Source organism: Pogona vitticeps, chromosome 13 (assembly GCF_051106095.1).
Source record: "Pogona vitticeps strain Pit_001003342236 chromosome 13, PviZW2.1, whole genome shotgun sequence".
NCBI lineage: Eukaryota > Metazoa > Chordata > Lepidosauria > Squamata > Agamidae > Pogona > Pogona vitticeps.
In genome coordinates this window covers 14,852,254-14,876,050 of record NC_135795.1, presented here as the reverse complement: position 1 = coordinate 14,876,050, position 23,797 = coordinate 14,852,254, and the positions used below count along the sequence as shown (strand labels likewise).

Below are 23,797 nucleotides of genomic sequence, written 5' to 3'. Positions count from 1 at the left end.
AACTCAGCGAAGTCTTTCAGCAGTTCCACTGGCATCTCTGCATAGACTTCTGCCAGGCTGCCACTGATCAAAGATCGCATAATAGTCATCTTCTCAGTTTCCCTTACTGAGAAGTCCACAAACGCTCTTTCCACAAGGGAAAAGAACACCTCAGGGCAATCTCCCTTGTGGTACACAGGGAATTTCTTCAGGTCAGTTTTAGACAGGCTGCCTTCCCCATTCCCTGGGTTCCCCTCATTATTATTGTTATTCCCATTTCTACTCATTATCTCCAGCTTCTTCAGCTCAAACGCCATTTTTTCTAACTCCAGCTGTCTCTGTTTCTCTTCCCTTTCAAACGCCATTCTTTCTAAGTCCCACTGTCTCTGTTTCTCTTCCCTTTCCATCTCAAATTTTCTCTGTTTCTCCCTTTCCTTTTCCTCCATTCTTTCTCTCTCTAATCTTTCTTCTTTTTCCATTTCCCTCACCCTCAGTTCATGCTGTTGGGCTAGGAGCATTTTCCTGAGTTCTGAGGTCAGTTCTCCCGTGCTCTCTTCCTGCACTGAGCCAAATTCCTCCTCAGAACCTTGGTCTCCCTGTGGTTCTCTCACTTCCCCCATTTCTGCCATCTGGCTTCGAGTCAAGGGCATAATCCCCCCAGAACAGGCTGCCTTCAAAAGTCAAGCCTCAAAATAAAACGACGACTTTTTTTCCTTTTGCCTCAGAAACAGCCTTCTATAGACTGCTGCTGTTCCTTCAGCACCAACTTGCAACTGTTGCCAGGCAGAATCCACCCCCTCTGCTAGGCCTCACAGCAGACAGGCTAGATCACTGTTACCTCACGCAGCTTTGCCTCAGCCCTTTCCCGCCAAAACGGGTTGCCTCAGAGCTCCTTAATCTAGTCCCCCCAATCTGAGTGTGCACGTTCTTCCACTAGCCTACCTCCCCGTGAGGTAAGCCTAGAAGATTACCTACGCGCCCTCAGATCTTCCCTGACTAGACCCCCCTTGCTCTGGGCACACTTGCCAAGGCTTTGCTGGACCACTGGACAACTGGACCAGTCGTATCCCACACGCTGGACACCAATCAATGTGGCAACCCCAGACCTACTGGAGTATGCCACCCTGTACTTATGCTGCCACCAACCATTCCCTGTAAGGAGTCACACAGACCAGGAATGGATTTTACTAAACACAAGAACAAGGTTTATTGAAACAACAAACAGGGTACATAAAAGAATCAGGTAAATAGGATAATGTAACGTGGCATAACCCCAATCACACACATACAACAGCTTGGTTCCCACTGAACCCTTTAAGGTAACGCACAGACCCTGAACCTATCAGTTCTGGCTACCTAAATAGAAACCTGAACCTATCAGGTATGTACTAACTGACAAACAGTTGTACCCAGTCTGACACACAGACTCCAACTCCTCACTCTCCACACAAGCTCCAAATATATATACAGTACAGCTCCTCCCCCCTGATGTCCCGCCTTCCACTCCCCATAGGATGGAACTTTCCCTCCAAACCCATGACAGACAGGTACCATCAGTGCTGTATGTGACACTTGGCATAAGCATTTCAGCCTCTTAGAATGGGAAAAAGTTTTTAAAAGCTGGGTGGAAAGCACCAAGTAGTGGTATTTTGAGGGAAACAAGGATGAAAATTTGGAGTTAAAGTTAAAGGCTGAAATCTGGAAAGGAGCACACAAAACCCATCGGTTTGATTTGGGACCCGGTTGGAATGAATAGATCACTTTGAGATCTCATGGGCATTGCAATATGTCTTTTCTACTCTAAAGCTACCTGCTATAGGCCTAAATAGACAACATTAATTTTAGGAAATAGACTACTATGCTGCTTTGGAACTAGCATTCTGTCCCATTGGTAACAACACACAGGGATTTTAGAGAAAGGCATGTCCTTGATACTCTTATTTGAACAATTGAAATAATAAATTGAACTGTTGCTTGTGAAAGCACCAGGAAACAGGGTATTGTGTCTGCAAGACAATAGTGAATTTATTTGATTCTGCCCATTATTCTTCCACCATTATTTAATGGCATGCATGCATTAGCTAAGAAGCCAGCCTTGGTCTCCTGATGCTGGACAGTTCTTTCCTTTCAGGACTTCATCTCATTCACATGTAAAGTAGTGTATCTAGCAAGAATGTGGCCAAGTCCTGCTGTTGTTAAAATGAAGGTATTGTGAACGCTCAATGTGACAGTGGGAAAGATATGCTTAGATCACCTGTGATCTGCAGTTTTGCAAAATATGCCTCTCCTGGTTTCTGTGAGTGAAATAGCTGTAGTCATCAAGCTTGCCAAGTTTTTCATGCCAGTTGTGGATTAACTACCAGCACTTTTTTGGCAAAGTGCAAATTGGCAATTTTCTTCTATTTTTCTTTTCCTGAGGAGGCCTATCAATATTATATTTCAGCACTGACTTCAAAGCCTTTTTAAAATACAGTGGTGCCTCGCTTAACGATGATAATCCATCCCAGGAAAATCGCCGTTAAGCGAAAACATTGTAAAGCGAAAATAAAAACCCCATTGAAACGCATTGAAACCTGTTCAATGCATTCCAATGGGGTAAAAGCTCACTGTCCAGCGAAGATCCTCCATATGGCGGCCATTTTCGCTGCCTGTATAGCAAGGAATCTGTCCCTAAACACAGCGGGGAGCCATTTTAATCACCCGGCGGCCATTTTGAAACCGCCAATCAGCTGTTAAAAAAACGTCATTTTGTGAAGAATCGGTTCCCGAAGCAGGGAACCAATCATCACAAAGCGAAATTCCTCCATTCAGACCATCGTTTTGCAATTGCAATTGCGATCGCAAAAAGACCGTCATTAAGTGGATTCGTCGTAATGCGGGGCAATCGTAAAGCGAGGCACCACTGTACTGTTTGGAAACAACTGACATTTGGTTGATAGGAACTGACATCCTTACCAGCACATAGGGGAGAAAGCAGAGAAAAGCAATGCCAGCAAGGAGCAAAATTAAACCATCCCTGCCAGTTGAATTTTAAAAAGACAATTCCCCATGAAAGAGACATTTTTCATCAGGTTTCCTGCACTTAGCTTTGTGTTGTGTAGTCACCAGTTTTTAATTTGGTTTTATCCATGCCAGATCTGATGCAAACTCCAGAGTAAATAATCAATGCCCCTCATTATTTCGTTGTATGGTATACTGTGTATATACTTACAATGACAATAAATTATATTATTATTATATTATTATATTATATTATTATTATTATTAGCAGCTGGAAATCTTTGGGGTTCAGGTCAAGAATATTTACTGACTAAAACCATGTTTGAATTCTAAACACTACTTACCTCTTGCACGGTCCTGTTGGTAACTGCTGCCGCCAAAGATGTCTGGAAAACACTGAGAATACCTCGCTTGATGTTGAGTGCCCAGATTGGCTCCCTCTCTTGGGGGAAGATCTTCAAAATCTTCCCATTATGGAAGCAAAACAACAATGGATGTTGTTCCAAGACTTTCCTTTGAAACAATGAAAACAGATGGTTAACTAAGATTTTCTGCTGGTGAATTAGCATAGGGAGAACTTGTCCTCAGTCAGCAAAACACATCAGAAGTCAATGGACTACCTCAGAGTGTTAGACTGTTGTTACTGATGATTTTTAAAAGTAAATTTGTGAGGCTTTTTAGAATCTTCTAGAGTGTAAGAGAGTTAGCTACACCAATGTTGGAAACCTATGGCTGCTCCCTCACCAAGTGTTTTCAAAACCATCCCTTTGCTTTGTCCTTCCTGTTGTTCAGGTGACTTTGCTTCTATGCTTTCTAACCAGAAAAAGGGCTCTGGGAGCACAATCCCCCAGACAAATTCCAGAACCCCAGCCAATCTCCAGATCTCATGGGACTCGTCCACACTCCAGTTGCTCATTCTAGCATTTTGCTGTTTTTTAGTTGCAAATTTGAATAAATAATTCCAATACTGGCATTCACACTTAGGGAGGAGATTTCTTGTTGTAGACGCAAATATGCACTGGGTCATCCAAGTGGCATATTGAATTTCAAGTCCAGGTCCTTCCAATATCATGAAATGGCTTAACAAATTAGCCATTTCAGGATATCAGCAAATTGAATATTTCCTCTGCTCCTTAGTAGTGGGGTAGGGGAAGTGAAATTTCTGTTCTGGTAGACTATTGGTCACATGCTGCATCACTTAAAAGAAAGAAAAATATAGTATTTTCAATGTTTTCTCTGAAGAGCCAATCAAGAAAGTGTCCTCAGCCAAAGCTGTGGATAAAATAAATTCCAAAAATCCATATTGAGGTGGTAATTTTCTAGACCTCCTTCATGGATTGCTGCCTTGTCGTGGTGGAGGGGCTTGAGTAATTCAGAGAAGCTATAGGCTATGCCGTGCAGGGACACTCAAGACGGGACAGGTCATAGTGGAGAGTTCTGACTAAACGCGATCCAGGCAGGCAGTGGCAAGCCACTCCAGTATCTTTGCCAAGAAAACCCCATGATCAGAAACAAAAGGCTAAAAGATATGACGCTGGAAGATGGGACCCTCAGGTCAGAAGGCGTCCAACATGCTACTGAGGAAGAGCGGAGGACAAGTACAAGTAGCTCCAGAGCTAATGAAGTGGTTGGGCCAAAGCCGAAAGGACGCTCAGACGCGGATGCGCCTGGAAGTGAAAGGAAAGTCCAATGCTGCAAAGAAAAATACTGCATAGGAACCTGGAATGTAAGATCTATGAACCTTGGTAAATTGGATGTGGTCAAACAGGAGATGGCAAGAATAAACATTGACATGCTGGGCGCCAGTGAACTAAAATGGATGGGAGTGGGCGAATTCAATTCAGACAATTATCATATCTACTATTGTGGGCAGAAAATCCCATAGAAGAAATGGAGTAGCCCTCATAGTCAACAAAAGAGTGGGAAAAGCTGTACTGGGATATAATCTCAAAAATGATAGAAAGATTTCAATATGAATCCAAGGCAGACCTTTCAACATCACAGTAATCCAGGTTTAGGCACCAACCACCAATGCTGAAGAAGTTGAAATTGACCAGTTTTATGAAGATTTACAACACCTTCTAGAACTGACACCAAAGAAAGATGTTTTTCTCATTCTAGGGCATTGGAATGCTAAAGTAGGGAGTCAAGAGATAAAAGGAACAACAGTCAAGTTTGGCCTTGGAGGTCAAAATGAAGCAGGGCAACAGCTAATAGAGTTTTGTCACGAGAACAAGCTGGTCATCACAAACATTCTTTTCCAACAACACAAGAGGCGACTCTGCACATGGACATAACCAGATAGGCAATATTGAAATCAGATTGATTATATTCTCTGCAGCCAAAGATGGAGAAGCTCTATACAGTCAGCAAAAACAAGACCTGGAGCTGATTGTGGCTCTGATCATCAGCTTCTTATAGCAAAACTCAAACTTAAACTGAAGGAAATAGGAAAAACCACTGGGCTAGTCAGGTATAATCTAAACCAAATCTCTTATGAATACACATTGGAAGTGAAGAACAGATTTAAGGAACTAGATTTGGTGGACAGAGTGCCTGAAGAACTTTGGATAGAGGCTCGTAACATTGTCCAGGAGGCAGTAACAAAAAACATCCCAAAGAAAAGGAAATGCAAGAAAGCAAAGTGGCTGTCCAACGAGGCCTTACAAATAGCAGAGAAGAGAAGGGAAACAAAATGCAAGGGAGATAGGGAAAGTTACAGATAATGGAATGCAGACTTCCAAAGAATAGCAAGGAGAGACAAGAGGGCCTTCTTAAATGAACAGTGCAAAGAAATCGAGGAAAATAATAGAAAGGGAAAAACCAGAGATCTGTTCAGGAAAATTGGAGATATTAAAGGAACATTTTGTGCAAAGATGGACATGATAAAGGACAAAAATGGCAGGGAACTCGCAGAAGACATCAAGAAGAGGTGGCAAGAATACACAGAGGAATTATACCAGAAAGATCTGGATGTTCCTGAAAACCCAGATAGTGTGGTTGCTGACCTTGAGCCAGACATCCTGGAGAGTGAAGTCAAGTGGGCCTTAGAAAGCATGTCTAACAACAAGGCCAATGGAGGTGATGGCATTCCAGTGGAACTATTAAAAAAACTTAAAAGATGACACTGTTAAGATGCTACACTCAATATGCCAGCAAGTTTGGAAAACTCAGCAGTGGCCAGAGGATTGGAAAAGATCAGTCTACATCCCAATCCCAAAAAAGGGCAGTGGCAAAGAATGCTCCAACTACCGTACAATTGCACTTATTTCACACGCTACCAAGATTATGCTCAAAATCCTCCAAGGCAGGCTTCAGCAGTACTGTATGCGGACCAAGAACTCTCAGAAGTACAACCTGGATTTCAAAGGGGCAGAGGAACTCGAGACCAAATTGCTAACATGCGCTGGATTATGGAGAAAGCCAGAGAGTTCCAGAAAAACATCTACTTCTGCTTCATTCACTACGCAAAAGCCTTTGACTGTGTGGACCACAACAAACTATAGCAAGTTCTTAAAGCAATGGGCGTGCCTGATCACCTTATCCATCTCCTGAGAAATCTCTATGTGGGGCAGGAAGCAACAGTTAGAACTGGATATGGAACAACTTGATTGGTTCAAATTTGGGAAAGGAGTATGACAAGGCTGTATAGTGTCTCCCAGCTTATTTCACTTATATGCAGAATACATCATGCAAAAGGCCAGACTAGAGGAATCGCAAACCGGAATTAAGATTGCCGGAATAAATATCAACAACCTCTGATATGCAGATGATTCCACTCTGATGGCAGGAAGTGAGGAGGAATTAAAAAACCTCTTAATGAGGGTGAAAGAGGAGAGCCTCAAAAATGGTCTGAAGCTCAATATCAAAGTCCCATCATCTCCTGGCAAATCGAAGGGGAAGATATGGAGGCAGTGACAGAGTTTACCTTCTTGAGTTCCATGATCATTGCAGATGATGACAGCAGCCACCAAATTAAAAGACGCCTGCTTCTTGGGAGGAGAACAATGACAAAACTAGACAGCATCTTAAAAAGCAGAGACATCACCTTGCCGCCAAGGTCCGCATAGTCCAAGCTATGGTTTTTCCTGTCGTGATGTACGGAAGTGAGAGCTGGACCTTAAAGAAGGCTGACCGCCAAAGAATTTATGCTTTTGAATTGTGGTGCTGGAGAAGACTCTTGAGAGTCCCCTGGACTGGAAAGAGAACAAGCCTATCCATTTTGAAAGAAATCAACCCTGAGTGCTCACTGGAAGGACAGATCCTGAAGCTGAGGATCCAATACTTTGGCCATCTCATGAGAAGAGAAGACTCCCTGGAAAAGACCCTGATGTTGGGAAAGTGTGAAGGCAAAAGGAGAAGGGGACGACAGAGGACGAGATGGTTGGACAGTGTCATCGAAGCTACCAACATCAATTTGACCAACTCTGGGAGGCAGTGGAAGGCAGGACGGCCTGGCATACTCTAGTCCATGGGATCACGAAGAGTCTGACACGACTTAACAACTAAACAAGAAGAACAAGCTTTCTAGACTAACCAAAAATGTATAAAAAGTGTGCAGATGTGCAAAAACGTACACAGGTTTTTGGGAACATTTGCTCTTCAGCCAATGACAGTGGTTTCCACCTTGGGTCCCCAGCTGTTCTTGATCTAAAACTCCCAGAGGTCTTTACCACTAGGTGTGCTGAACAAGATTTCTGGGTGGTGTCCCCAAGAATATATGGGGACCCAAGGCTGGGAACCACTGCAATAAGATGCCACAAGCGAGTTCTGTAGGTAAGGAGGTGAAGAGGAAAAGAGGAACAGGAAGGTTGATCTTAAGTCTCTCTCAATTGCATGTTGTTTCAAGGTATGGTGGTGGTGTGATATAGGAGATGTGCTAGCAGCTGTTGCTAGTTGGATAGTTTAGTCTCTCCCTCTCAAATCTATAGGAGAGGGGGGTCTCTTCATTTTCCTTTTTCATCGGATGTTTTATTTGTGTCCTAAGAGAGCCACCAAAGAAAACTCTGTAAGATTCTTTCCTATTAATGAAAATTCTGTCATATCTCTATACTAAAATGGACTCAGTGTTCAACAAACAAAGTGGCCAAAGAAACAAGTTTCTGGATCTTAGGATTCCAGGGGAATAGAAAGTAGATCCCACACACCTGAAGTCTACAGGTAAAGGTTCCTTTGACAAATTTTGTCCAGTCGTGTCCGACTCTAGGGGGCGGCGCTCATCCCGCTCTTCAAGCCATAGAGCCAGCGTTTGTCCGAAGACAATCTTCCGTGGTCACATGGCCAGTGTGATTTAGACACGGAACGCTGTTTACCTTCCCACCGAGATGGTACCTATTTATCTACTCGCATTTGCATGCTTTCGAACCGCTAGGTTGGCGGGAGCTGGGACAAGCAATGGGCGCTCACTCCGTCACGTGGATTCGATCTTATGACTGCTTGGTCTTCTGACCCTGCAGCACAGGCTTCTGCAGTTTAGCCCACAGCGCCACCACGTCCCTCACCTGAAGTCTCCCTATTACTAATTCAAGCCACAGGCTGTCACCTTGTCCTCTTGGCATTGCATCTACCATGAAGTCTTGAGATTCATTCTGCCGTGGTTGTACTTCACAGGTACTGATATATTATTGTTTTTAGTGTATGCTCTCTTCCCTGGCAGTCAGGGTGTCAGTACAGTGAAGACAGAACAGTTTACTCAGCTGTGATTTGCAGTTTTCCAGCCTTGGGTTTCTTGGGGTGAAATCCCTGTAGCCATCCAGATGACAATTTGCATGAGCAGAGACAAAGAGCTCGGTTTGCATACTGCTCCAACAGCAGGATCTACCTTTGATAAGGTCCTAACAAGGTGTGAATTGGTGATTTCTGTTCTTCCTTTTCAATTTTAGTTTTCTAAATGCTGTAGTAATGCTGTGTTCCAGTGCTGAGCTGAAACATTTTTTTTTAAGGAAATACTTAGGCAATTTTTGGTTAAGATGAACTGATGCCCTCGCAAGTGCCTTTTTGTATCAGATCAGCGATCACACTGGCAGAAAACAGACAAAAGCAATTTCCTCCAGATCAGAAAAACATTTTATCCACTCCTGCCAATTGTACAAAAATGACGATTACTGGGCTGGGGCACCTCCCTTATTAGGAAAGGCTACAGCCTTTGGGGCTCTTTCGTCTAGAGAAAACATGCCTGAGGGGGGACCTGATTGAGACATATAAAATTATGCAGGGGATGGATAGTGGATAGAGGGAAGGTCTTTTCCCTCTCATGCAATACTAGAACATCCAATCCAATTGAGTGTTGGGAGAGTGAGAACAGACAAAAGAAAATATTTCTTCACCCAGCGTGTTGTTAGTCTGTGGAACTCCTTGCCACAGGATGTGGTGATGGCATCTGACCTAGATGCCTTGAAAAGGGGACTGGACAGATTCCTGAAGGAAAAGTCCATTACAGGTTACAAGTCATGCTGGGGATGTATACTCTAGGCTTAAAAGGAAGGCACCTCAAAATGCCAGATGCAGGGGAGGGGGTATCTGGACATCATACTTCAAGAAGGATGCTAACAAATTGGAACAAGTTCAGAGGAAAGTAACAAGGATGATCAGGGGCCTGGAAACCAAGCCTTATCAGGAAAGGTTGAAAGAACTGGGCATGTTTAGCCTTGAGAAAAGAAGACTGAGGGGTGATATGACAGCACTTTTCAAATATTTGAAAGGCTGTCATACAGAGAAGGGGCAAGTTCTCTTCTCGATCATCCCCAGAGTGCATGATACGCAACAATGGGCTCAGGTTAGCCAGATTTTGGTTGAATATCAGGAAAAATGTCTAATTGTTAAAGCAGTATGACAGTGGAACCAGTTACCTCAGGAGTTAGTGAGTGCTCCAACACTGGAGGCATTCAAGAAAAATTAGATAATCACCCGGCTTTGATTGTATTCCTGCCTTGAGCAGGGGGTTGAACTTAATGTCCTTGTAGGCCCCTTCCAACTTCACTTTTCTATGATTCTGTGTTTCTATCAGGAGACAGCTATCTAGTTGTCTCGTGTGCTCCCAGAGGCATCTGGTGGGGCCACTGTGAGATACAGGAGGCTGGACTAGACGGGCCCTTGGCCTTACCCAGCAGGACTATTCTCATGTTCTTATGATGATTTCCCACTCAAAACAGACAATCCCACAGTGGGCCTCCCTGCATTAAACATCATGTTATTAACATTTTTAATTAAAATTCATCTCAGTCCAATCCAATATGCTATGCATAAACATTAATATTACTAAATAATATAAAAAACTATATACAGTACCAGTTTCCCCTCAACTTCTTTTTCTTCCAAAGTGAGAGAACAATTTATTTTTACCTTAAATTGACATTTTCCTTGTGCAATTTCTCCTTGGATTCCAAGATTATCTTGATCTGTACATCTTGCAGCTGGAAAGGACAACAGCACCAATTAAAGTCTGTGTTTAATTATATCTAGTATAAACAGCGTAAGTCATGGGAAGAATATATAATTTTATGAACAGTTTTAAAAGCAACATTTCCAACAGTGCAAAGATCCTCTGAAACATTTTGTTCTCCAAAAATACAGTGATGTCTCGACTTACGACCATAATCTGTTCCAGAAGATGGACGCAAGTCAAAATGGTTGTAAGTCGAAGCACCATTTCCCATTGAAATGCATGGGAACGCAATTAATCCGTTCCAGCATTTTTAAAAAAAATACCAAAGAAATAAAATAAAATGAAAATAAAACACTGCAAGCCCCATAGGAAAGCGCTGGGGCTGCAACACAACAATAACAAAAAACAAAAACAAAACCCCAAAATAAACATTGGAGCAAGTCCCACACTGGGACTGCAAAAAAAAAAAATCACAAAAAACAACAAAACGTCACAGAAACATAACCGCCCCAGCCCAAGCCCACCCTGCAAAAGCCACCCAGAACAGTTTTTAAAAAGCAAAAAGCAGCACCTTACCAGTCCGAAGCCTCCTCCACCAAGGTGGCGGCGGCGGGGCTGGCCATGGCAGAGGACGAGGCCGGGGTGAGCAGCCGGAGCGGCCCGGCCAGGCTCAGCCTCCTGGCGCTGGGCTGCCGCCACCGCCCCCTTTCCCTAACTGTTGGGGCAAAAGAGCTACAAAGAAACAGCATCTTCGCCACCAACAGTTTGAATTTCCCACCTTTCCCCCTGCCTTTTCCTGGTTGCAAGTTGAAGCCCCGGCCGCAAGTCGAAGCAAAATTTTTCAGCCAGAGCTGGTTGTAACTCGCAATGGTCGTAAGTAGGGATGGTCGTAAGTCGACGCACCGCTGTAAATGTTTCATTATTTTTTGTAACAGAAAGCCAAACACAGAGCTCCCTGTTTACATCCTGCACTAGCGGTGGTTTTTCCACAGGAGTCAGCATCTATTCTACAGATTCTGTTCTACAAGATGTTCTTATCTGTTCTTTAGTCATGGTTATTTTATAAATGTTTATATGTCCAGCAATAAATTTATATAGCTATTCATTGAAATATGCCTGTTTTCACAGCAAACACTGACCAGAATCCAATTGGTAACTTAGTTTGTACAGGAGATGTTGCATAAGCTACGGTGGCAAATTATTGCTATTTAATGAGGGTGCATTCCTGTGCACAATTAAGATGAGGATACCAGCTGTGCCCATTCCTGGAGAGATCTGATTTGGACCACAATGACACACTGTATGCCTTAGTTAAATCCCAGATGTATTTGTGTAACACGCTCTACCTGGAACTGCCTCTGGAAAGTATTCAGAAACTTCAACAAGTCCAAAATGGAGCAGCCAGATTGTAACTGCGGATATTGACAGGGATGTAACAAGTGTCCTGGGCCCTGTGCTCTTCAACATTTTTATTAATGACCTGAATCAGGAGACATAGAGAATGCTAACCAATTTTGACCCAAAATTGGATGGAATAGCTAACACCCTGGAATACAGAAACAAAATTTAAAATGATCTATATAGGTCTGAGTGGCTAAAAACAAAAGAATGAAATTCAACAGGGATACAATCAACCCTCGACTTACCAACGTCCATACATACAAACTTTTTGATTTACGAATGGCTCTGTTCGCAAAAATTGGCATCAACTTGCGAACAGAGCCTCTACCTACAAACGAGGTCGAGGCTCTGTTTGCAGGTCAATGCCATTTTTTTGCAAACGGAGCAATCGGCGCCTTCAGAGGTCTCAAAGGGCTTTCCCCCCCGACATCAGAGGAAGCCGTTTGAGACCTCCAAAGGAAAAAAGGATTAATTCCGTTCCCATGCATTTCAACGGAAAATAGTACTTCGACTTACGAACTTTTTGATGTACAAACGTGGTTCCAAAAAGGATTAAGTTTGTAAGTCGAGGTACCACTGTAGGTGCAAATTACTGCACCTCAGAAAAAGAAACTGAACACACAGTTCCAAGTTGAGGGATATCTGGCTATCTCAGCAATATGATGAGCGAGAAGGATCTTGGAATTGTTCTAGATCACAAGCTAAATAGGAGGCAACAGTGTGATGTGGCTACAAAAAAGGCAAATGCTATTTTAGACTGCATTAATAGACGTATAGTTTCCAAATGTCGTGAGGTGCTAGTCCTCTAATCAGTACTGGTTAGGCCTCATCTAGAGTACTGTGTCCACTTCAAGAAGGATGCTAACAAATTGGAACAAGTTCAGAGGATATTCAGGGGGCTGGAAAAAAAACTTACTTCTTTTTCTCCTTCGTGGTCTCTGCGAATACACACTAATAGGTGACTAGCAAGCTGACTAACCAGGAGGAGGGACGTCAGGAAAGTGCTGAAGCCAGGGCAACTCAACCTGCCGCAGCCTCAGCCTTTGCTCAGACATCCAGGCGGTACTGCGAGATGAAGGTAGACAGAGTGGCACATATGGCAGCGTGGCAGACATCCGCGATGTCCACTCCATGAAGAAAGGCCGTTGAGGATGCTATAGTTCTAGTAGAGTGAGCTCTCAGTGATTTTGGAATTGTTCCTGCCTATCAATGTACAGTGGTGCCTCGCACAACGGGCGCCTCGTAGAGCGATGAATTCGCTCTACGAGGCCGTTTTAGCGATCGCAAATGCGATCGCAAAACGGTGCCCGTATAGGTGGGAAATCGCAGAACGAAGGTCGGTAAGCTGCTCGCTTACCGACCTTCGCTTTGCGACCCGCCGATCAGCTGTCCCGCGGCTTCAAAATGGCCGCCGGTACAGCCGAAAGGGCCCGGGGTGCAGCGTTTTCGCGCCCTTGGTAAGCAAGGGGAGCGCGCGAAAACGCTGCGGAAGCCCTGAAATGGCTGCGCGCAACCATTTCGGGGCTTCCGACAGCGTTTTCGCGCGCTCCCCTTGCTTACCAAGGGCGCGAAAACGCTGCACCCCGGGCCCTTTCGGCTGTTCCGGTGGCCATTTTGGACCCGCCGGACAGCTGATGGCAGCCATTTTGGCGCCCTCGTTGTGCGAGGGGAGGGCGCGAAAATGGCTGCCGGCCCCTGGGAAACATCGCACAACGGTAAGTATTTTATGGCATTGGAACGCATTAAACGCTGTTTAATGTGTTCCAATGCCTTTTTCTGTTCCGTAGTGCGATGTTTCCCACAGCGAAGGTTAATCCAGAACGGATTAACCTCGCTGTGCGGGGCACCACTGTACAGCCACTGGATAAACGTGGCGAGCATAACACCATTCCGAAAGGTTGGTGGTGTGAAAGAGAAGGCATACCAAGTGAGTGCTGCCCTGCTTGTTTATATAATAAACTGCAGCGGCATTGTCCGACGCGACCTGGACCATCCGACCACGGAGTAGGGGCTCGAAGGCTCGAAAGGCCTTGGTGATTGCCAGCAGCTTCAGCACATCGATATGGAGCCCGGCTTCTATCGTGGACCAGCGGCCATGGACAGCATGGGGGCATAGACAAGCCCCCCAGCCTGACGGGCTGGTATCCTCAGTTAACTGAACTATCCGGGTCAAGAGACCAAAGCATCTCCGTATCCGTAGGTTGGGGGGGGTCTCCACCTGTGCAGTTGTGCAGCAAGTACCAGTGTAACCTGGAGCAACGTGGATGGGTGGTCGCAAGGCATCTAAAAGAGTGAGAGATACCATCTTCAGTCGAATATGCTGTATCACAAGTGTAGATGCCGTCGGCCTCAGAAGTCGCTGGACCTGTAGGCAGGGATCCAAGCACCTGAAGAAAAGGAGCATAACCACCAAGCTTTTTCACAATCTTGTTGTCAGGGAGAAAAGCTTGCCCCAAGAAAGCATCCAAAGTTGAAGCAATATAATTTACACGTTGTGTAGGTTTGCAAAGTTGACTTCTCTATATTGACCTTTAGTCCTAACGCTGACAAAAGAGACAGTGTCAAGGACGTGTATTTACAAGCTTGTGATTTGGACACAGCGACCAGGAGCCAGTTATTCAAATATGGGTAAACAGTGATTCCTCCAACTGAAAACTTGAGAAAGCATTGATGGTCTGACCGGATGCTAGCATGAAAATAAGCATCTTTCAGGTCAAATACGGTAAACCAATCCCTTGGATGTAATATGTGAATAACAGAGTCCAGAGAAACCATATGGAATCTTTGTGGAGTCACGAAAGAATTCAGGCCTCTAAGGTCAAGGATGGGCCGGAGGCCTCCATCCTTTTTGGGGGTGGTGCCAAGGAACAATGGCATCTTTTTGTAACAAGGCCTGAATTTCATCTTCCAAAGGGGGAAAGGGGAGGATGGCCTTAAAGTGGCCTGTGACAGGGAATATATCAAATTCAATGGCCCGATTGGTCAACGACAGAGAAGTCAGGTGCATTAAAGAGACTGTTTGGTTTTGCGGTGCTACCTGCGGTTTTGTTGGCCAGGGCGCTGCCTAGGGGGTGGCGGTTGGTAACCTTGGGGTTGGGGCCTTTGATGTTCCTGGGATGCTCTAGGCTGATAGGAACGTCCCCATGTACTCTTTTTGTGTGAGGTTGTTGCAGCGCAAAAGGCCGTGCCATTTTCCGGAGCTTGAGCAGGTTATCAAGAATATCATCAGTTTTCTGATCAAAAAGCCCTACTCCATCAAACGGCAGGTCCTCGACCCATGCCCTCGAGTCTTCTGATATGTTGGAAGATGTTGGCCAAGCATGCCGCCACAAAGAGATGGCAGTGGCCAGTTGTTTGGATGCTGCTTCCAAGGCATGACGAGCAGCAATGCGCACGTGACGTGCCAGCTTCCTTGCCTCCTGGTGATATGAGAGGCCCTGACTGCGAAGGTCCTCAGGAGCTGCCTGCAGAATGGGCAGTGCCAAATGCCGTAAGTGGCAATCATAGGTGCCCATGGCAACAGAGTAATTGGCTACATGAAGGACAAAGGAGGCCAGAGATAAAAATCGCCGACCAAAGATGTCCAATTTACAACCTTCTTTATCGGAGGGAGAAGCATTTGAACGATTCCAGGCTCTGTCTTGCATGCTGTCCACTATGAACGAGTTCAGAAGAGGGTGCTGCAAGAGGCAAACAGCATCGGTCCCAGAAAGCTTATATAAAATCTCAACCCTCCTTGAGATTTGATAAGAAGTAGAGGGCCTAGCCCAAGCGTCCTTCATAAGTTCAGAAAAGGAAGGGATGAATCCAAGACGAACGGGTGGAGTCTGGTCCTGCACAATGTCCTCAAACACCTTATCTGTCTTCCTTGACATGGATGTAGGAAGACTGGTTGGAAAATCTTCCTTCCTCTCTGACTCTTGTGAATCCCAATCCAAACAAGGTAAGTCCTTCTGACGATTTGGGGAGAAGTCTGAATGGGTTAACTGCGGGTTCAGTCAAACCTGCGGACGCTTTGCTCCAGCTGCTGGAGCCAAGTTCAAGGGAGCACTATTCTTTCGAGGTGGAGGTGGAGGCACATGGCATTCCTCGGCTTGTGGCTCAAAACGGTGCCAGGTAGCGTGGAGAGGTGGTGACGGCAGAAAAGGTGGCGGATAAGGCTCATCGCTCCAAAGCTGAAAATATGGGTCTGTATAAAAGGACGGGTCTCGCTCAAACTTGTCAGCGTGATAGGACCCCATTGACAAACAGGGAAAACCTCTCGGGCCCACCTGACGGCCACAGGGTTCCTGCGATTGGGTCGGCTCTTATGAGTCCTTTTCCTATGAGCCTCCACTGGCGTCAGCGGCTGAAGTGAGACCGCAGGCTGCTTTGTGAACGAGACCATTGATGAATGAGGGCCGTTCTGCGCTAATTCACCAAGCTCCAAAGAGGTGTTACCCCAGTCAGGAATATCACTGACAGGTGGGTATGGTGGTGGGAGCTGCAGGGGGCCCTTTCTTTTTCCAAGGGCAAATCTAGGGCTACCATGTGTTGCCGGGATATCTCCGTCCTCGGTGCCAAGCTCTCGGCAGACTTTGCAGCTGTGTGAACAAGCCCATTGATGAATGACAGGTGGGATGGTGGTGGGAGCTGCAGGGGGCGCTTTTCTTCTCCCAAGGGCAAAACTAGGGCCAGACTTAGCAGCCTCAGATGCCGCCTTCTTCTACTTTGAGCCCAAAGAGGAAGATTGCAAAGGGGTGGATGCAGTTGTTGTTGCTCCTGAGCCTGTTTGCCTTGGCTTCCGAAGCAGCTTCCCACCCCCACCCCCTTTATGGAGCAGTTGTTAAGAAGGCCAAAGAAACTTTTCTCAGACAAAAGCCCGGAGGCGCTGCTTCAAAGCCGGCTGTGTAAGCTCTTACAAAAGAGCACAGGCTGCTGCTCTTCCCCCAGGCAGAAGAAACAACTTGTTTAAACAAACCTCTTATTGAGGCTAATTAACAATTATCCACTTGTTTATGCAGGTTACTCACAGTTACTGAAGAAAGATCAAGCCAGGGAGGTCAAGAGAAAGGAAAGGTAAGGATTAGAATTGGTTTTTTTACATGCAAAGTTCCTAACAAGCTGCTACAGCTGCAGACACAAAAGGAACTGAGGCACTGGGTGCCAGAGGTGGTTATATAGCCTATGTGAGAGGTCCCGGCACCAAGTGCTTAAAGCGATAGAAGTTTCTGAGACTGCTCTGCTTAGGCACAGATTAACCCATTAGTGTGTATTCACAGAGAACACCAAGCAGAACCAAGCCCTGTGAGCAGAACCATGCCTGAAAGAATTGGGCATGTTTAGCTTTGAGAAAAGAAGACTGATAGGAGATAGGGTAGCGCTTTTCAAATACTTGAAAGGCTATCATACAGAGGAGGGACAGGATCTGTTCTCTATCATCCCAGAGTGCAGACAACGCAACAATGGGTTCAAGTTACAGGAAGCCAGATTTTAGGGGAATATCAGAAAAAAAACTTCCCAACTGTTAGAGCAGTACAACAATAGAACTAATGACCTTGAGAGGTGGTGAGTGCTCCAGCATTGGAGGCATTCAAGTGAAATTTAAGCAACCACCTGTCAGATCTGCTTTGATTTGGATTCTTGTAATGAGCAGGGGGTAGGATTCGGTGGCTTTATAGGGCCCTGCCAACTTCAGTATCCTGTAATTCTATGATTATGTGATCACCTAACAACCTGAGCAGCTCCACTGGCTGCCAATCCATTTCCAGGCCCCATTCCAAGTGCTGGTTCTAATCTACAGTATAAAGCTCTCAGTGGCTTGGGATGCAAGGTGCCCCGAGGACCGCATCGCTCTTTATGGGCCTGCCCGACTGGTAGGAATCGTCAGGGGAGGCCTTTCTCTCCCCCACCCCAGCCCAGGTGCATTTGAGGACAGGGCCTTCTACTTCACTTCTCCCAGACTGGCCCCATTTTTGTTCCCTTTTCCACAAGCAGGCGAAGACCTTGCTCTTCAGGCAAGTTTCCCCTCAGTGACTGGCTGCCCGAGTGGGGTTGTTAAATGGATTGTTGTGCCTTATTGCTTTGAATGTGTTTTGGTGTTGTTTTTGTTTACCGTTTTTAGTATTTGTATACTTACTGTTCTTAGCATTCAATATTGTCTTTTAATGATTGTAAGCCACCTTGGGTGCTTTTAAGGAGAAAGACAGGGTGAAAATATCTTAAACAAACAAACATAAGCAGCACGTCATTAATTAGCAACAATTTATTGCTGTGATTCACTGCAATTTCATTCAACACAAGCAAACACCACCAGTTAGAGTCTGGCCGAGGGCTCCCCTCCTCCCAGACCTACAATAGCCTTTGAAGCCTTTCAAAGCTTCTGCAAGGCTTTCTGTATTCTTGTGCTTTCGTAACCTTCCATTCAACACTGGCCTCCAGTGTATAACGTGCCTATTTTCTCTTCCTACTTTTTTCCCTAAGATCATGTTTACTGGCTTTCCAGCTACACACATTTATGCCAACTGCACATTTTTCCATCCAGAGGATGCTCTCTGAGGTCTTGTCATACTTACTTGTAAAACGCGATGGCATTTTGCCAGCACTTCAACCACTACGGTGGCTTCCAGGGAGATGCCGCTACGTTTGTCAGCTCTGCCTTGAAGAAACGTGTTTGTGGATGTGGAATACCTATAGCTTAACCTTGACCCTGTTGAGAGACTCAGTGCCCCGTAATCTAAGAAAACAAGGACAAGGTTTATTTATTTGTCAAATATACACGGATGGGGATTCACAAGTCACAATTTGCTCTCCAGTATGACTTAGGTCACACCAGCGACTTCTCTTGGACTCAACTCAGGGATATATTTTTTTCTGAAGATTCAGACTCAACTTGCGACTTCGACCCATTTTTTCGAATCACGTTGCCAAGTCCCTGTGGATCTCCCGACCTGCCACTGACGCCACCACCATCTTCAGAGGCAGGAGGCCCGGTTTCCCTTCCAGGAGTCAGCTGCTGCCTCTGCCCATGTGTCCGCTGCCCGGCTGATAGACTGGCATATGCACATTGGCAGGGGCCAACCTCTGGGACAAAAATGGGAGAGACCTCACAGAAGCAGAAGGCATCAAGAAGAGGTGGCAAGAATACAAAGAGGAACTATACCAGAAAGATTTGGATATCCCAGACAACCCAGATAGTGTGGCTGCTGACCTTGAGCCAGACACCCTGGAGAGTGAAGTAAAGTGGGGCTTAGAAAACTTGTCTAACAACAAGGCCAGTGGAGGTGATGGCATTCCAGCTGAACTATTTAAAATCTTAAAAGATGATGCTGTTAAGGTGCTACATTCAATATGCCAGCAAGTTTGGAAAACTCAACAGTAGCCAGAGGACTGGAAAAGATCAGTCTACATCCCAATACCAAAGAAGCGCAGTGCCAAAGAATGCTCCAACTACCGTACAATTGCACTCATTTCCCACGCTAGCAAGGTTATGCTCAAAATCTTCCAAGGTAGGCTTCAGCAGTATGTGGACCGAGAACTCCCAGAAGTGCAAGCCGGATTTCGAAGGGGCAGAGGAACTCGAGACCAAATTGCTAACATGCGCTGGATTATGGAGAAAGCCAGATAGCTCCAGAAAAACATCTACTTCTGCTTCATTGACTATGCAAAAGCCTTTGACTGTGTCGACAACAACAAACTATGGCAAGTCCTTAAAGAAATGGGCGTGCCTGACCACCTTATCTATCTCCTGAGAAATCTATACGTGGGACAGGAAGCAACAGTTAGAAATGGATACGGAACCACTGATTGGTTCAGAATTGGGAAAGGAGTACAGCAAGGCTGCATATTGTCCCCCTGCTTATTTAATTTATATGCAGAATACATCATGCAAAAGGCCGGACTGGAGGAATCCCAAGCCGGAATTAAGATTGCCGGAAGAAATATCAACAACCTCCGATATGCAGATGATACCACTCTGATGGCAGAAAGTGAGGAGGAATTAAAGAACCTTGTAATGAGAGTGAAAGAGGAGAGTGCAAAAAACGGTCTGAAACTCAACATCAAAAAAACTAAGATCATGGCCACTGGTCCCATCACCTCCTGGGAAATAGAAGGGGAAGATATGGAGGTAGTGACAGATTTTACTTTCTTGGGCTCCATGATCACTGCAGATGGAGACAGCAGCCACGAAATTAAAAGATGCCTGCTTCTTGGGAGGAAAGCGATGACAAACCTCGACAGCATCTTAAAAAGCAGAGACATCACCTTGCCAACAAAAGTCCGAATAGTCAAAGCTATGGTTTTTCCTGTAGTGATGTACGGAAGTGAGAGCTGGACCATAAAGAAAGCTGACCGCCGAATAATTGATGCTTTTGAATTGTGGTGCTGGAGGAGGCTTTTGAGAGTCCCCTGGACTGCAAGGAGAACAAACCTATCAATTCTAAAGGAAATCAACCCTGAGTGCTCACTGGAAGGACAGATCCTGAAGCTGAGGCTCCAGTACTTTGGCCATCTCATGAGAAGAGTAGACTCCCTGGAAAAGCCCCTGATGTTGGGAAAGTGTGAGGGCAAGAGGAGAAGGGGACGACAGAGGATGAGATGGTTGGACAGTGTCATCGAAGCGACCAACATGAATTTGGCCCAGCTCCGGGAGGCAGTGGAAGGCAGGCGGGCCTGGCGTGCTCTGGTCCATGGGGTCACAAAGAGTCGGACACGACTAAACGACTAAACAAACAAACCTCTGGGAAGGGAGATTAGCCCGCTGTCTCTCAGCATGCATCCGCCCGGCCCCCTGTCTGCTCATGCACCCCGGTGTGTGTGTATGTGTGTGTGTGGGCGTGGGGGGGTGTCCATCAACTTGAGACTCGGACTTGAGGCTTTGGACTCACGGCTCTGACCAGAGCACGTGCCAGCATCCCTGCAAATACATAGTCTGCATTTATTTCTTTATCTTTATGCTGCTTTTCATTTTCAAGACATCTGCATGTAAAAACATAATCAATCTGACTGATGAAAATAAACAATGATAAAGCAATGCAATAATAATGTGTGGCTCATTAAACCCAAGGGTAATTGGCAACATGAAAGGAAAGGAATTGTGAAATAGGTAAGTCTTCAGCTGATAGTAGAAATACTTAGTGCTGAGTGCCTCCTGCTGTACATGAGTGAGGAAATTATTCCACATTCCACGATACAGAAGGCTTTCTGCACAACAACCAAGTGAAACTGGCTAGACTGTAGTATGTGAGCACAGCCTCCTTATCCTCACAATAGCCCTGTGAGGTAGGTCTAAGATTGCCTACTGAATTTTATGCCTCACTATGGACTTTAGCGCCAAAAACCCAATTCCATCAGGATGAGGAAGAGCAGAGTTCATATTGTTTATCCAGAAGGGGAAAGCCCTCTGAAGAGCCCTTACATGTAAACTATCATGTTATGGTTTGTTATTGGGAATTCACCTTGTCTACTCACCAGTGCAATGAGAGATGAAGGAGGCTTTATGCTTTACATTCTCCAGTGTTCCTATGACAACAAGCTAAGGAGAGCTGCAGAAAAGGCATTTGAAGAAACTTGCATGCAGTTTCATCTGTCCATCCTGCACCTCTATTTACCCGATTCTATTCAGCATAGAATATACATAGATCATAACCAGTCTCTGCTAGGCTTTTTGCTCTCATTTTTCTTCCTCCTTTGATTTCCCCCCAAATCTTTTGCTGTCCTGCAAAATCTGGAGTTCCTCACAGCTGTGGACGGTGCTCTGTGAGGAGCATAGGAAGAGCCCACGTGCCAAATTTGAGGCTAGTCTGTCATTCTGTTCACACAGTAGTCAGCCGTTGCCTATGTGGAGCCTGCCTGCAGGAGATAAAACACTTCAACCTTGTCACACATATTCCAGCACTGACATATGGAGGCTTCTTGGCTCTGATACTAATAGTGGTATTATCCTGATAAATTGATATTAATAGCCCAATTCGTGACAATCCCTTTCAGGGTTTTCCAGGCATACACAACTCAGAAATAGTTTACCTTTCTTCTGTGACGGTGCAGCTTGCCTAAGGCTACATAGGTTGGCTCTTCTTCTGACAGGCATGGTGAGGAATCAAACTTCCAACTGACTGAGTTATACAGCCATTGATAGCTCTAAGCATCATGAATTTCTTCAATCCTTTTCAAAAGCCACACAACTTGGCAAGTGTCACTATATGTTGTGGCAGTGAATTCCACAGTTTAAGTACACCCAAGTATTTTCTTTCATTAGTCCTAAATCTCTCAGCATTCAGTTTTACTCTTTGATACCACTGGGTTCCCATATTACAAGAGTGGGAGAAAAATTCTCCCTACCCATCTTTCCAACACCATGCCTTAGCTTTATCCTTTTAAATCATGTGTGCCCTTCTTGCCTTCCCAAAACCAAACCAAGCCAAACCAAACCTTAAACCAAGTAGTCCAAAATGTTGTAACATTTCCAGCCCCATTATTCTATGATTCCTTACAGGAGATTTGTTCCAGAATCACAAGCATTTTGAATGGCTTCCCCCCAACCTTGCACTTTTTCCAGATCTACAATATATCCTTTTATAGGTTCGGTGACCAGACCTGTATTCCCATGTAAGTGCAGTTTGAGCAGGTGTAATTCCAATCACCTCCCAACAAATAGCAGAGGATGAAAAGGCACAATGACAACATGCATTCTGAAAACAAGTTAAAGACAAGTTTCTCAGCAAAACTGCAAGTCCCTACACAAATTGAATGCCAGGCAAATGAGATCACTGTTCAGGAGTCACACTTCAACTTGACAGGGAAAGAGAGAGAAAAAGCAGAAAGAAAAAAGAGGGACAATTACTGAAGCCATAAAACAGTGTTGCTTCTCTTCTACTTACACCTTGATACGCCAGTCACAACAATGGATAATAACATTATCATGTGCTGAAACTCCATGGCTTTGGAATCTCTGTCAGCATGAGCAAAATTCACATCAGATCTCCCCGTTCAGAGGCAATTCTACAGAAGGGCAGTGAAAGGAACCTTTCCTTTACAAAGCAGGATTTGACTGCTTTAGCTCTTCTCTGAGACCCAGAGGAGGGGCTGAGACTGGGAAGTGTGTGTGCGTGCGCGCGTTGGGGTGAAGGGGGAGCATCTCAGTCACGCCGTACTCTTTGATAATACTTAGCCATAATCCTCCCACTCACCATAACTATATGACCAATGTATGAGAAAAGGTACACTTTCTCTTTAAAGTTTTGAAGAGGTAGCTGTGTTAGTCTGTGCAAGCATATCAGGAAAAATCCAAAGAAACAAAAAGACAAAAATGTGTGGCACCTTAATATAACGGTTAATCTTTAAGGTTCCACATGTTTTGGCCTTTTTGTTTTGTCCTGTTTTGTTTCTTTGGATTTTCTCCTTAAAGTTTCTACACTAATTTGGAACCAAGAGTTCTTCTCTGAAACGGAATAAACACAGAGGCATATGATGCATGCAGAACACTTTACAGTGGAATGGAAAAATCCACATCTTGAAGAAAATAAAGGTTATCAAGATACTTGAAACAAAAGTGGACAGGAATCTAACTACTCTTTCAAACTCTGTTGTTAGAATTAATGCTTGTTGTTTGTTAGACAGATGTTAGAGAAACAAAATAATGAAACAAAAAAAACGGAAAACTTGTTGAAAATCATTAATTCATCAATTTGTATTTGTCAAATGTGACAACCCTGACAAATATGAATCAATAAATTTTAGCAATTTTTGAGTTGTCAGTTCATCTCAATTTGATATATATACAAAAGATAGGGAGGCAGCGGGGGAAGTGTCTGGGGTGCCTCTCAAATTTTTAATATATAGGCAGCCCTGCTGGCTCCTGCAGGCCAGCTGCCTCTGCCCACGGGCCCACCTCTTGGCAGACACAGCCAGCCAGGAGCCAGCCTGGCTGCCATTTGAAAACAAATATTGAGGCAGGCTCAGCTAAGGAAGCTGGGTTAATTTTATTTTATGCATTTTTTAAGAGGCAGTCATCAGCTGAGAGGCAAGCACGCATCATTGACTCTCTCTCTTTTC

General features: G+C 44.9%; 1 protein-coding gene across 1 annotated transcript in view; it reads right to left on the bottom strand.

Moving 5' to 3' along the window:
* Positions 1–22,804, bottom strand: part of LOC110090495 (vitellogenin) — a 52,695-nt gene extending 29,891 nt beyond the window's left edge. The window contains exons 1-4 of the mRNA XM_078381558.1: positions 22,624–22,804; positions 18,319–18,479; positions 10,321–10,391; positions 3,324–3,492 (exon numbers count right to left, since the gene is read on the bottom strand). Coding sequence (XP_078237684.1) covers positions 3,324–3,492; positions 10,321–10,391; positions 18,319–18,479; positions 22,624–22,681 — 459 coding nt within the window. The 5' untranslated portion in view covers positions 22,682–22,804. The remainder of the gene's footprint in view (positions 1–3,323; positions 3,493–10,320; positions 10,392–18,318; positions 18,480–22,623) is intronic.
* Positions 22,805–23,797: the final 993 nt, after the last annotated feature.